At 45.3% G+C, this 15,750-nt stretch overlaps 1 protein-coding gene across 5 annotated transcripts in view; it reads right to left on the bottom strand.

Annotated features, from left to right (window-relative positions):
- LOC121567671 (protein CASP) overlaps positions 1 to 15,750 on the bottom strand; it is a 159,557-nt gene that overhangs the window by 83,301 nt on the left and 60,506 nt on the right. For all 5 annotated transcript variants that reach the window (XR_006001147.2, XM_041877873.2, XM_041877874.2 and 2 more), the window contains exon 4: positions 8,741 to 8,819. Coding sequence is in view for 4 of the 5 variants with exons in the window: in XM_041877873.2 (XP_041733807.2) it covers positions 8,741 to 8,819 (79 nt within the window). In the remaining variant the exon portion in view is untranslated. The remainder of the gene's footprint in view (positions 1 to 8,740; positions 8,820 to 15,750) is intronic.

Raw genomic sequence — 15,750 nt, 5'->3', positions numbered from 1 at the left:
AAATTTTACATTTGGTTAGAAACAACATTTTCTCGTATCCCCCCACTAGAATCCCCATACTTTAATGAAGACAGCTTCTCCATCCTAGAGGGGGAGATCAATAATTTCTAGACCCAGGAAGTAGTAGTCTGTGGCGACCTAAACGCCAGAACTGGACAAGAACCTGACAAGAAGCAAACAGCGGGAGGCAGGGCTTTCTCCTATAGATCTCCATTTTTATGGAACAGTCTGCCTACCCATGTGAGAGACGCAGACTCGGTCTCAACCTTTAAGTCTTTACTGAAGACTTATCTCTTCAGTAGGTCATATGATTGAGTGTAGTCTGGCCCAGGAGTGTGAAGGTGAACGGAAAGGCTGGAGCAACGAACAGCCCTTGCTGTCTCTGCCGGGCCGGTTCCCCTCTCCACTGGGGTTCTCTGCCTCTAACCCTGTTGCAGGGGCTGAGTCACTGGCTTGCTGGTGCTCTTTCATGCCGTCCCTGGGAGGGGTGCGTCACTTGAGTGGGGTTGAGTTACTGACGTGATCTTCCTGTCTGGGTTGGCGCCCCCCCTTGGTTTGTGCTGTGGTGGAGACCTCTGTGGGCTATACTCGGCCTTGTCTCAGGATTGTAAGTTGGTGGTTTGGGATATCCCTCTAGTGGTGCGGGGGGCTGTGCTTTGGCGGAGTGGGTGGGGTTATATCCTTCCTGTTTGGCCCTGTCCGGTGGTTTCTTCGGATGGGGCCACAGTGTCTCCCGGACCGCTCCTGTCTCAGCCTCCAGTATTTATGCTGCAGTAGTTTATGTGTCGGGGGGCTGGGGTTAGTTGGTTATACCTGGAGTACTTCTCCTGTCTTATCCAGTGTCCTGTGTGAATTTAAGTATGCTCTCTCTAATTCTCTCGTTCTCTCTTTCTCTCTGAGAACCTGAGCCCTAGGACCATACGTCAGGACTACCGGGCATGATGACACCTTGCTGTCCCCAGTCCGCCCTGGCCTTTCTGCTATTCCAGTTTCAACTGTTCTGCCTGCGGCTACGAAACCCCTACCTGTCCCAGACCTGCTGTTTTCAACTCTTTAATGATCGGCCATGAAAAGCCAACTGAGAGACCTGAGCCCTAGGACCATGCGTCGGGACTACCGGCCGTGGTGACTCCTTGCTGTCCCCAGTCCGCCTGGCACTTGCTGCTATTCCAGTTTCAACTGTTCTGCCTGCGGTTATGGAACCCCTACCTGTCCCAGACCTGCTGTTTTCAACTCTTAATGATCGGCTATGAAAAGCCAACTGAGATTTATTCCTGATTATTATTTGACCATGCTTGTCACTTATGAACATTTTTGAACATCTTGGCATGGTTCTGTTATAATCTCCACCCGGCACAGCCAGAAGAGGACTGGCCACCCCTCATAGCCTGGTTCCTCTCTAGGTTTCTTCCTAGGCTTTCGCCTTTCTAGGGAGTTTTTCCTAGCCACCGTGCTTCTACACCTGCATTACTAGCTGTTTGGGGTTTTAGGCTGGGTTTCTGTACAGCACTTTGAGATATTAGCTGATGTAAGAAGGGCTATATAAAATAAAATTGATTGATTGATTGATTGACACCCTCAGCACACAGGGGGACAAACACCTACCTGGACGTGACAGCATTCCCATGAAAGGAAAGTAGTGTAGAAACCCACCAGAAAACAAAAAAACTACTAATTCAAAAAGAGCTAATTCAATACCTTTTAAACAACTTCCAGGACAAAACAGTTCACTGCAATAGTGAAGGTGTAACTTGGCAGTAGAAAGCCTAAATATGACCTCTCAGCTTCCCTATCAAATCTAAAAATGTCAACCAGAAACATAAGAAAATGTACAACAATGACAAACTGTTTGATGAAGAATGCAAAAACCTAAGAAAGGAATTGAGGAACCTATCCAACCAAAAACACAGAGAAACCAAGAAAACCTGAGCCTACACCCTCACAAGCTTACAGAACGGGACTGCCGAGAGCTGAAGCGCGTATCACTTCATGAAATGGGTTTCCATGGCCGAGCAGACGCACACAAGCCTAAGATCACCATGGACAATGCCAAGCGTCGGCTGGAGTGGTGTAAAGCTCGCCGCCATTGGACTCTGGAGCAGTGGAAACGCGTTGTCTGGAGTGCTGAATCACGCTTCACCATCTGGCAGTCCGACGGACGAATCTGGGTTAGGCGGATGCCAGGAGAACGCTACCTGCCCATAATGCATTGTGCCAACTATACAATTTTGTGGAGGAAGAATAATGGTCTGGGGCTGTTTTTCATGGTTCAGGCCCCTTAGTTCCAGTGAAGGGAAATATTTATTTATTTAGTACTTTTACCCCTTTTTCTCCCCAATTTCGTGATATCCAAACCATCCCCTAACCCGGACGACGCTGGGCCAATTGTGCGCCGCCTCATGGGTCTCCCGGTCACGGCCGGCTGTGACACAGCCTGGGATCGAACCCGGGTCTGTGCCTTAGACCGCTGCGCCACTCGGGAGGTGGAACGTAAATGAAATGCTAAAATATACAGACCACAAATTCCAATTGGCTATACTTAAACTCTAACATCATCCTCAGCTCTGGCATCTTCCCCAATACTTGGAACCAAGGACTGATCACCCCAATCCACAAAAGTGGAGACAAATTCTACCCCAATAACTACCGTGGGATATGCATCAACAGCAACCTTGGGAAAATCCTTTGCATTTAATATTGGCAATAAACACAAAGATTTCTTTCCTCAGGGCCATGGGGTGAGACAGGGATGCAGCTTGAGCCCCACCCTCTTCTACATATATACAGTATATATCAATGAATGGGCACTAGAACAGTCCGCAGCACCCGGCCTCACCCTACTGAACTCAGAAATCAAATATCTACAGTTAGCCTCAGTAAGAAAAAAATAATGACGTTCCAAAAAGGTCCAGTAGCCAAGACAACAAATACAAATTCTATGTAGACATTGTTGCCCTAGAGCACACAAACAATTACACCTACCTCGGTAGGTACAGTCGAAGTTGGAAGTTTACATACACCTTAGCCAAATACATTTAAACTTACACAATTCCTGACACTTAATCCTAGTAAAAACTCACTCAATATTAGAAAGGTGTTCTTCAATGAATTGGTGAGGGCACTAGAACAGTCTGCAGCACCCGGCCTCACCCTACTAGAATCTGAAGTCAAATGTTTACTGTTGACAGATGATCTGGTACTTCTGTCCCCAACCAATGAGGGCCTACCGCAGTACCTAGATCCTCTGCAAAGATTCTGTCAGACCTGGGCACAGTGAATCTCAATAAGACAAAAATAATGGTCCAGACGCCAGGAACATAAATACAAATTCCACCTAGACATTGTTGCCCTAGAGCACACAAAACACTACACCTACCTTGGCCTAAACATCAGCGCCACAGGTAACTTCCACAAAACTGCGAACGATCTGAGAGACAAGGCAAGAAGGGCCTTCTATGCCATCAAAAGGAACATAACATTTGACATCCCAATTAGCATCTGCCTAAAAATATTTGCTTAAGTTATAGAACCCATTGCCCTTTATGGTTGTGAGGTCTGGGGTCCGCTCACCAACCAAGAACTCACCAAATTGAGACTCTACATACAGAATACTGCAAAAACATCCTCCATGTACAACGTAAAACACCAAATAATGCATGCAGAGCAGAATTCGGACTATTCCCGCTAATTATCCAAATCCAGAAAAGAGCAATTCAATTCTACAACCACCTAAAAATAAGTGATCATCAAACCTTCCATAACAAAGCCATCACCTACAGAGAGATTAACCTGGAGAAGAGTCCCCTAAGCAAGCTGGTCCTGAGGCTCTGTTCACAAACACTAACAGACCCCACAGAGCCCCAGGACAGCAACACAATTAGACCCAACCAAATCATGAGAAAAGAAAAAGATAATTACTTGACACATTGGAAAGAATTAACCAAAAAAACTGAGCAACCTGGAATGATATTTGGCCCTAAACAGAGAGCACACAGTGGCAGAATACCTGACCACTGTGACTGACCCAAACTTAAGGAAAGCTTTGACTATGTACAGACTCAGTGAGCATAGCCTTGCTATTGAGAGAGGCCGCCGTAGGCAGACCTGGCTCTCAAGAGAAGACAGGCTATGTGCACACTGCCCACAAAATGAGGTGGAACCTGAGCTGCACTTCCTAACCTCCTGCCAAATATTAGAGACACATATTTCCCTCATTACACAGACCCACAAAGAATTTGAAAACAAATCCAATTTGGATAAACTCCCTTATCTACTGGGTGAAAAACTACAGTGTGCCACCACAGCAGTAAGATGTGTGACCTGTTGCCACAAGAAAAGGGCAACCAGTGGAGCACAAACATTGTAAATACCTTCTACAGTATTATTTATCTGTTTATTTACTTTCCCTTTCATACTTCAACTACTTGCACATTGTTACAACACTGTACATAGCCACTAATATAACATTTGAAATGTTTATATTCTTTTAAAACTTTTGTGAGTGTAATGTTTCCTGTTAATTTCTGATTGTTTATTTCACTTTTATTTACTATCTACTTCACTTGCTTTGGGAATGTTAACATATGTTTTCCATCCCAATAAAGCCCTTTGAATTGAATTGAGTGAGTGAGAGAGAGAGAGAGAGCGCGAGCGACTGAGAAAAAGAGAGAGAAAGCACTTTGTACACCACATTAAATCTGTGATTCCCTCTGACGCTAATTTAAGCCAGATTTGATTTGTGGTTGTTGTCCGTCACTGTGATAGGCCTTGTCAGTCAGTCAGTCTGATTGGTCCTCACGGGTGATTGACAGCCGTGAAGCAGGAAGCGTGTGGCACATCATCATCCCCGCAAAATGAGCAGTGTGTGGGCGCGTTGTGAAGAGCTGACGGTTCAAGAGGAAGACAACTCAGGATGTGTGTGTGGAGGGTTCTGTGCGCGACTGAAAATGTCCGGGCCTTAACACACAACTTCCTGTCCAACAAGCTATACATTACTTAGAATGACGCACAGAAAAGACTACGTATGACATTACCTCATTATCACGTGTCAAGTTAAGAACAGCACAGGCAGGGTTGGGACAGACATATAGTGTGGTCCTCTGTAGCTCAGCTGGTAGAGCACGGCGCTTGTAACGCCAGGGTAGTGGGTTCGATCCCCGGGACCACCCCATACGTAAAAATGTATGCGCACATGACTGTAAGTCGCTTTGGATAAAAGCGTCTGCTAAAATGGCATATTATTATTATTATTACATATTCAGCATAGTAAACTACACGGTTTGGAAATATAGCAGAGGGAGAATGACCTGTCATTCTCACACACCTCCCCCTGGGCTTCAGTATAGTTCTACAAGAACAGTTCACTCACCATTAAAACGTGTTTTGTTCATTTGTGTTAATCGGGAGCGGGCTCTGGGTGTACTTGTCATTCCTGTCAGGAAACAACTTCCGCTTAATCTCTCTACAGTTTACACTGGGGGGAGGAAGTAGCACGGCTTAATCTCTCTACAGTTTACACTGGGGGGAGGAAGTAGCGCGGCTTAATCTCTCTACAGTTTACACTGGGGGGAGGAAGTAGCGCGGCTTAATCTCTCTACAGTTTACACTGGGGGGAGGAAGAAGCGCGGCTTAATCTCTCTACAGTTTACACTGGGGGAGGAAGAAGCGCGGCTTAATCTCTCTACAGCTTACACTGGGGGGAGGAAGTAGCGCGGCTTAATCTCTCTACAGTTTACACTGGGGGGAGGAAGTAGCACGGCTTAATCTCTCTACAGTTTACACTGGGGGGAGGAAGTAGCACGGCTTAATCTCTCTACAGCTTACACTGGGGGGAGGAAGTAGCGCGGCTTAATCTCTCTACAGCTTACACTGGGGGAGGAAGTAGCGCGGCTTAATCTCTCTACAGCTTACACTGGGGGAGGAAGTAGCGCGGCTTAATCTCTCTACAGTTTACACTGGGGGAGGAAGTAGCACGGCTTAATCTCTCTACAGCTTACACTGGGGGAGGAAGTAGCGCGGCTTAATCTCTCTACAGCTTACACTGGGGGAGGAAGTAGCGCGGCTTAATCTCTCTACAGTTTACACTGGGGGGGGGAGGAAGAAGCGCGGCTTAATCTCTCTACAGCTTACACTGGGGGGAGGAAGTAGCGCGGCTTAATCTCTCTACAGTTTACACTGGGGGGAGGAAGTAGCACAGGGACATATAAGAGTGTCACATGCCTGACTGCACAGTGACACATCAGACGGATGGCGTCACGCTCTTTGTCTTCCCCTGTTGGTGCTGATTAGTCTCTACGGATGAGGGAGACAGGCACTGCACACAAACAATATTCATCCACACCCATACACACTCTTACCTGTGTCGTGACGTGACTTGCATTATGTGATGACTGTTATTTATCAAATCAATTCACTATGTTTAATTGTTACTCGATTAAATTAATAATGTAACAATTCACTCATTAGGAATTTGGGGCACCACGGAAGAAGTTGTTTAACAAGTTACCATCTCCAGAATTAAACTCTTAGTATTTAAATATATATGTTATATATCGATAAATGTCACTTATTAAATCATTACCTCCAGAATTAAACTCTTAGTAGATAAATATATATGTTATATATCGATAAATGTCACTTATTAAATCATTACCTCAGTCTCATTCTGAACGTTGCTTACTCCTTGATATCTGCAAGAACCCTAACCTTATTGATGAATCAGCAATACACAAATTGGCTTAATTATTTATTTACTAACTAACTAAATAATAACACAGAATACAAACACACACACACACACACACACAGTATAGGTTATTGATTACTAACGTAATACAATGAAAACAGGTCCCTAGTTGACTGGACTAACAATAGCATGACTGTTTGGTTAGGGGAAGGAGGGGTCAATAGAAAGACAGTGAAAGGGGGAGACAAAGAGATTCAACTTATCGTTGTTCAGTTTGGAAACCACCGCTCATAAAGATAAGAAATGCAATGCACGTTTACACATAGCTTCTCCTTGAGCGTCGTCTCTCTGTTGAACCACTTTCTCAAAAAAGGGGTTTGAGTGTTTCATCCCACTTCGGTGAGACTCGGCTCGTCTTCGAATGGAGTGTTGGTTAGAATAGATACTTCAGATGTACCAACGGTTGTCTGAGATGGGGATTGTCCTTCCCAACTCGTGTCTTTAGTGAAGGTTCTAGACTGCTACTTTACACGTACAGCTGCAGACTGATATGATAAGGTCTAGTGCGTGGTCTTCTTCTCGTGTAGACATTGAGAGTTTCAGAGTTTCCTCACCATTTCAAAACGTGCAGACTAACGGGGAACTAACGTCTCCCGTTTCCTGGGGTCTGTAGAGTGTCAACCATTTGTGACGTGAGATCGCGCGTCACGTCGGCTGGTCTCTCTCTCTCATTCAAAGTTCTAACCATTCAAAAAAAAACGTGCAGTCGCTACTCTCACGTTTTCTGGAATAAAATGTAAATTTCGTTCCCAAGGCTTTTATCCTTCGGTAAAAAGCGGCGTTCCGTTACGCCACCCCAATGTTTGTGCTCACTTGGGCGTGGTTACTGACTGGCAAATGTTTCTATGAAAAACAATTCTCATTTAGAAGGCTAAAATCACATTGCTATCCTCACAAACATATTCTCATACTTAATCATATATTTTGTACAACATTTAGATGCAAACCTGATAACTGAAATGTGTACACTTTCAGAGAATCAGTTATTTAGTAATACCATCCTTAATGACATCACAAAAAAAGAAACAATACGACATGATTATTCTTTAGATCCCCACCGACCATTCCAAACATTTGGATCTCAACAACACTGTTCCAATGTCCAATCTTTTGATGTTAAGAGTTTTTAGGCGGGCCACATTCTCTGTAACAAAGGAGTTTATATCCCAATACTGCAGGGCAGAGAGGGAAAGTTATAAACGATTTATGACCGGGAGTTAAGATGTAAAACCGGCCCAACTCCCCCTTCTCCTCTCTTGTGGGAGAGCGGGGGGGATCTGGCTATCTCAGCCATTTGCCAAGCTGATCTGGCACCTTTGATCCTCACCAAGGAGAGAGTCATGACACCTGGGACATCTATTCATCTCTTACCTGGGACATCTATTCATCTCTTACCTGGGACATCTATTCATCTCTTACCTGGGACATCTATTCATCTCTTACCTGGGACATCTATTAATCTCTTACCTGGGACATCTATTCATCTCTTACCTGGGACATCTATTCATCTCTTACCTGGGACATCTATTCATCTCTTACCTGGGACATCTATTCATCTCTTACCTGGGACATCTATTCATCTCTTACCTGGGACATCTATTCATCTCTTACCTGGGACATCTATTCATCTCTTACCTGGGACATCTATTCATCTCTTACCTGGGACATCTATTCATCTCTTACCTGGGACATCTATTCATCTCTTACCTGGGACATCTATTCATCTCTTACCTGGGACATCTATTCATCTCTTACCTGGGACATCTATTCATCTCTTACCTGGGACATCTATTCATCTCTTACCTGGGACATCTATTCATCTCTTACCTGGGACATCTATTCATCTCTTACCTGGGACATCTATTCATCTCTTACCTGGGACATCTATTCATCTCTTACCTGGGACATCTATTCATCTCTTACCTGGGACATCTATTCATCTCTTACCTGGGACATCTATTAATCTCTTACCTGGGACATCTATTCATCTCTTACCTGGGACATCTATTAATCTCTTGTAGACGTTCAAGAAGGAACCTTCCGCTTCTTTACTTCTTTTGCTCAAGGCATCGATCTGAGAGGAGGAGAGGAGAGGAGGAGAGGAGAGGAGAAAAGAAGAGAGGCAGAGAGGAACAATTCAATGAAAACAGAGACAGACAGACAGACAGCTAATAACACTGCTATGTTTTGCTGTGTTCTATGTGTACCTGTCTATGATGCTGATCTCTGCTCTCGCCATTCTACACACCCTAGGTTCTGTTCAGCTGTTCCTCTGATGAATTAAGCCTTTCTGCTGCTAACCATTTCTGTCTGGCACTGCCGGGTAAAACTCTACCACACTGACATCAGTTAACACAGCCACACACACACAGCCACACAGCTGGCTTAAGATTTATAGACACAGAAGAAGTTCATTCAGGGCTCGCGCAGGGCGATACATTGGATCCATTTCTTAATGCAGAAATGTAGCCATTAATGTAAGAACCATGACACGAATGTCATCAGTGATATTACTAAAATGGGTGGCATTAGAAAGGATCCTTCATTACTGAAATGGGTGGCATTAGAAAGGATCCATCATTACTGAAATGGGTGGCATTAGAAAGGATCCATCATTACTGAAATGGGTGGCATTAGAAAGGATCCTTCATTACTGAAATGGGTGGCATTAGAAAGGATCCTTCATTACTGAAATGGATGGCATTAGAAAGGATGCATCATTACTGAAATGGGTGGCATTAGAAAGGATCCATCATTACTGAAATGGGTGGCATTAGAAAGGATCCATCATTACTGAAATAGGTGGCATTAGAAAGGATCCATCATTAATGAAATGGGTGGCATTAGAAGGATCCTTCATTACTGAAATGGGTGGCATTAGAAAGGATCCTTCATTACTGAAATGTGTGGCATTAGAAAGGATCCTTCATTACTGAAATGGGTGGCATTAGAAAGGATCCATCATTACTGAAATGGGTGGCATTAGAAAGGATCCATCATTACTGAAATGGGTGGCATTAGAAAGGATCCATCATTACTGAAATGGGTGGCATTAGAAAGGATCCATCAGTGACAAGACATGCATTAGTCTAATCCTGAAACTATCAGCTGGTGGCTTATGCTACAACGCAAGAACACCTCGCGCACGCGCCACACACACCTTCTCTCACACATGGTCCCTGTACTAACACAAGCCCAATTAAGTCTATAAGCACCATGCAATGGTAGCCAGCCCCACCCCTCCCCAACACATACACCAAGCCCCACCCCTCCCAACACATATACCAAGCACCACTCCTCCCCCACACAAATACCAAGCCCCACCCCTCCCCCCCACATATACCAAGCCCCACCCCTCCCCCCCACATATACCAAGCCCCACCCCTCCCCCACACAAATACCAAGCCCCACCCCTCCCCCACACATATACCAAGCCCCACCCCTCCCCAACACATATACCAAGCCCCACCCCTCCCCAACACATATACCAAGCCCCACCCCTCCCCAACACATATACCAAGCCCCACCCCCTCCCCAACACATACACCAAGCCCCACCCCTCCCCAACACATATACCAAGCCCCACCTCAACACATACACTACCAGTCAAAATTATGGACACACCTACTCATTCAAGGGTTTTTCTATATTTTTAAAATGTTTTACATTGTAGAATAATAGTGAAGACTTCAAAACTATGAAATAACGTATATGGAATATATAACCAACAAAAGTGTTAAACAAATCAAAATATATTCTATATTTGAGATTCTTCAAATAGCCACCCTTTGCCTTGATGACAGCTTTGCACACTCTTGGCATTCTCTCAGCCAGCTTCATGAGGTAGTCACCTGGAATACATTTCAATTAACAGGTGTGCCTTCTTAAAAGTTAATTTGTGGAATTTATTTCCATCTTAATGCGTTTGAGCCAATCAGTTGTGTTGTGACAAGGTAGGGGGGGTATACAGAAGATAGCCCTATTTGGTAAAAGACCAAGTCCATATTATGGCAAGAACAGTCCATCATTACTTTAAGACATGAAGGTCAGTCAATACGGAACATTTCAAGAACTTTGAACGTTTCATCAAGTGCAGTCGCAAAAACCATCAAGCGCTATGTTGAAACTGGCTCTCATGAGGACCGCCACAGGAAAGGAAGACCCAGAGTTACCTCTGCTGCAGAGGATAAGTTCATTAGAGTTACAAGCCTCAGAAATTGCAGCCCAAATAAATGCTTCACAGAGTTCAAGTCACAGACACATCTCAACATCAACTGTTCAGAGGGGACCATGTGAATCAGGCCTTCATGGTCAAATTGCTGCAAAAAAACCACTACTAAAGGACACCAATAAGAAGAAGAGACCTGCATGGGCCAAGAAACACGAGCAATGGACATTAGACCGGTGGAAATCTGTCCTTTGGTCTGGAGTCCAAATTGGAGAATTGGAGAAACCGGCGTGTCTTTGAGATGTGGTGTGGGTGAACGGATGATCTCCACATGTGTAGTTCCCACCGTTAAGCATGGAGGAGGAGGTGTTATGGTGTGGGGGAGCTTTGCTGGTGACACTGTCTGTGATTTATTTAGAATTCAAGGCACACTTAACCAGCATGGCTACCACAGCATTCTGCAGCGATATGCCATCCCATCTGGGTATGGGCTTAGTGGGACTATCATTTGTTTTTCAACAGGACAATGACCCAACACACCTCCAGGCTGTGTAAGGGCTATTTTACCAAGAAGGAGAGTGATGGAGTACTGCATCAGATGACCTGGCCTCCACAATCCCCCGACCTCAACCCAATTGAGATGGTTTTGAATGAGTCGGATGGCAGAGTGAAGGAAAAGCAGCCAACAAGTGCTCAGCATATGTGGGAACTCCTTCAAGACTGTTGGAAAAGCATTCCAGGTGAAGCTGGTTAAGAGAATGCCAAGAGTGTGCAAAGCTGTCATCAATGCAAAGGGTGGCTATTTAAAGAATCTCAAATATAAAATATATTTTGATTTCATTATGTCTCTCTCTCTAGATAACACGGTCCCTCTCTCCGTAACACTGTCCCTCTCTCCGTAACACTGTCCCTCTCTCCGTAACACTGTCCCTCTCTCCGTAACACTGTCCCTCTCTCCGTAACACTGTCCCTCTCTCCGTAACACTGTCCCTCTCTCCGCATAACACTGCCTCTCTCTCTCTTTCCGCATAACAGTCTCTCTCTCTGCATAACAGTCTCTCTCTCTGCATAATACTGTCTCTCTCGCCGCATAACAGTCTCTCTCTCTCCGCATAACACTGTCTCTCCGCATAACACTGTCTCTCTCCATAACACTGTCTCTCTCCATAACACTGTCTCTCTCCATAACACTGTCTCTCTCCATAACACTTTCTCTCTCCATAACACTTTCTCTCCCCATAACACTGTCTCTCCATAACACTGTCTCTCTCCATAACACTGTCTCTAAGTGGGCAGCGTACTGCTTCTCCTCCAAGCCCTCAGAACCTTTGAGAAATAAAAAATACGAAAATTATACTATAAAGTCCTCAGATTATCAGCCAAGTGGCTGCTAGGAGTGATTCCTTGCCACTAAACAGGGTAATACAGCCTCTCTGCTCCTATGGGAACAAAATAAAGCTTTCCACATGGTTTTTATACAGCTGCTTTTGGTTGCCGCAAAACATCTGGCCCTGAGTGGGCTGATGCCGTCTCCCTCCCCAACACCCATCTGGCCCTGAGTGGGCTGATGCCGTCTCCCTCCCCAACACCCATCTGGCCCTGAGTGGCTAGCCTCCAACACCATCTGGCCTGAGTGGGCTGATGCTAAATCTGGCCCTGAGTGGGCTGATGCCGTCTCCCTCCCCAACACCCATCTGGCCCTGAGTGGGCTGATGCCGTCTCCCTCCCCAACACCCATCTGGCCCTGAGTGGGCTGATGCCGTCTCCCTCCCCAACACCCATCTGGCCCTGAGTGGGCTGATGCCGTCTCCCTCCCCAACACCCACACGGAGAGATGGGAGCTGAGTGTCTTTAGGGTTGGTCTGACTACCTGCTGCTGCCCTAGCCTTAAATACAGGTCTGACTACCTGCTGCTGCCCTAGCCTTAAATACAGGTCTGACTACCTGCTGCTGCCCTAGCCTTAAATACAGGTCTGACTACCTGCTGCTGCCCTAGCCTTAAATACAGGTCTGACTACCTGCTGCTGCCCTAGCCTTAAATACAGGTCTGACTACCTGCTGCTGCCCTAGCCTTAAATACAGGTCTGACTACCTGCTGCTGCCCTAGCCTTAAATACAGGTCTGACTACCTGCTGCTGCCCTAGCCTTAAATACAGGTCTGACTACCTGCTGCTGCCCTAGCCTTAAATACAGGTCTGAGTATCTACTTCACAGTATCCTTGAAATGTTAAGTCGATCTACATAATTATCACAATACAACACCATTGTGTATGAAACAGACATTGTGCGCTGACAAGTAGAGTACATGATAAGCGGGTAATCGTGGCAACCAAAGGTATTGGTTTCCATTTGGCTGTTCACTACAAAACATATACTGTCTGCTGAAAAAATATAAAATCCTGAAGTAAGCCAGAAGTGTGTAGATTGTCGGGTCAGAGCCAGTTCCATCTAATAACACCAGAAAGTCGGGTCAGAACCAGTTCCATCTAATAACACCAGAAGGTAAAGAGGAAGGAGGCGTTGGTTCAATACACACCCCAGGGTTATACACGGGTTAGACCAGAGCCACAAGTCCACCCAGACAGACTCCTCCAGTATATTTGTGCTAGTCTCAACCACAAATCATTCAAAAACAGTACAGAGAGACTATTATCATATTACCCACACAGAGAGACATAATGAACTACCCTCAACTGAAAGTCAGTCTATTCGTGCATTCGGAAAGTGTTCAGACCTTTTTTATTTTTTTATTTCACCTTTATTTAACCAGGTAAGCCAGTTGAGAACAGGTTCTCATTTACAACTGCGACCTGGCCAAGATAAAGCATAGTAGTGCAATAAAACAACAACACAGAGTTACATATGGGGTAAAAAACATAAAGTCAGAAATACAATAGAAAATATATATACAGTGTGTGCAAATGTAGCAAGTTATGGAGGTAAGGCAATAAATAGGCTATAGTGCAGAATAATTACAATAGTATTAACACTGGAATGCTAGATGTGCAAGAGATTATGTGCAAATAGAGATACTGGGGTGCAAATGAGCAAAATAAATAACAATATAGGGATGAGGTAGTTGGGTGGGCTAATTTCAGATGGGCTGTGTACAGGTGCAGTGATCGGTAAGGTGCTCTGACAACTGATGCTTAAAGTTATTGAGGGAGATAAGAGTCTCCAGCTTCAGAGATTTTTGCAATTCGTTCCAGTCATTGGCAGCAGAGAACTGGAAGGAATGGCGCCAAAGGAGGTGTTGGCTTTGGGAATGACCAGTGAGATATACCTGCTGGAGCGCAGACTACGGGTGGGTGCTGCTATGGTGACCAATGAGCTAAGATAAGGCGGGGATTTGCCTAGCAGTGATTTATAGATGGCCTGGAGCCAGTGGGTTTGACGACGAACATGTAGTGAGGACCAGCCAACAAGAGCGTACAGGTCACAGTGGTGGGTAGTGTATGGGGCTTTGGAGACAAAACGGATGGCACTGTGATAGACTACATCCAATTTGCTGAGTAGAGTGTTGGAGGCTATTTTGTAAATGACATCGCCGAAGTCAAGGATCGGTAGGATAGTCAGTTTTACGAGGGCATGTTTGGCAGCATGAGTGAATGAGGCTTTGTTGCGAATAGGAAGCCGATTCTAGATTTAACTTTGGATTGGAGATTCTTTATGTGAGTCTGGAAGTTGAGTTTACAGTCTAACCAGACACCTAGGTATTTGTAGTTGTCCACATACTCTAGGTCAGACCCGTCGAGAGTGGTGATTCTAGTCGGGTGGGCGGGTGCCAGCAGCGTTCGATTGAAAAGCATGCATTTAGTTTTACTAGTGTTTAAGAGCAGTTGGAGGCTACTGAAGGATTGTTGTATGGCATTGAAGCTCGTTTGGAGGTTTGTTAACACAGTGTCCAATGAAGGGCCAGATGTATACAAAATGGTGTCGTCTGCGTAGAGGTGGATCTGAGAGTCACCAGCAGCAAGAGCGACATCATTGATATACACGGAGAAAAGTGTCGGCCCAAGAATTGAACCCTGTGGCACCCCCATAGAGACTGCCATAGGTCCAGACAACAGGCCCTCCGATTTGACACATTGAACTCTATCTGAGAAGTAGTTGGTGAACCAGGCGAGGCAGTCATTTGAGAAACCAAGGCTATTTTAGTCTGCCAATAAGAATGCGGTGGTTGACAGAGTCGAAAGCCTTGGCCAGGTCGATGAAGACGGCTGCACAGTACTGTCTATTATCAATCGCGGTTATAATATCGTTTAGGACCTTGAGCGTGGCTGAAGTGCACCCGTGACCAGCTCGGAAACCGGATTGCATAGCGGAGAAGGTACGGTGGTATTCGAAATGGTCAATTATCTGTTTGTTAACTTGGCTTTCGAATACTTTCGAAAGGCAGGGGCAGGATGGATATAGGTCTGTAGCAATTTGGATCTAGAGTGTCACCCCTTTGAAGAGGGGGATGACCGCAGCAGCTTTCAATCTCTGGGGATCTCAGACGTTATGAAAGAGAGGTTGAACAGACTAGTAATAGGGGGTAGCGACAATTTCGGCGGCTAGTTTTAGAAAGAAAGGGTCCAGATTGTCTAGCCCAGCTGATTTGTAGGGGTCCAGATTTTGCAGCGCTTTCAAAACATCAGCTGTCTGAATTTGTGTGAAGGAGAAGCGGGGGGCATGGGCAAGTTGCAGCAGAAGGTGCAGAGTTGGTGGCAGGGTTAGTGGTAGCCAGATGGAAAGCATGGCCAGCTGTAGCAAAATGCTTGTTGAAATTCTCGATTATTGTAGATTTATCGGTGGTGATAGTGTTTCTAGCCTCAGTGCAGTGGGCAGCTGGGAG

The sequence above is a fragment of the Coregonus clupeaformis genome, chromosome 6 (assembly GCF_020615455.1).
Source record: "Coregonus clupeaformis isolate EN_2021a chromosome 6, ASM2061545v1, whole genome shotgun sequence".
Classification (NCBI taxonomy): Eukaryota; Metazoa; Chordata; class Actinopteri; order Salmoniformes; family Salmonidae; genus Coregonus; species Coregonus clupeaformis.
Note: the sequence above shows the minus strand (reverse complement) of the source record. Positions and strands in the feature narration are given on the sequence as shown.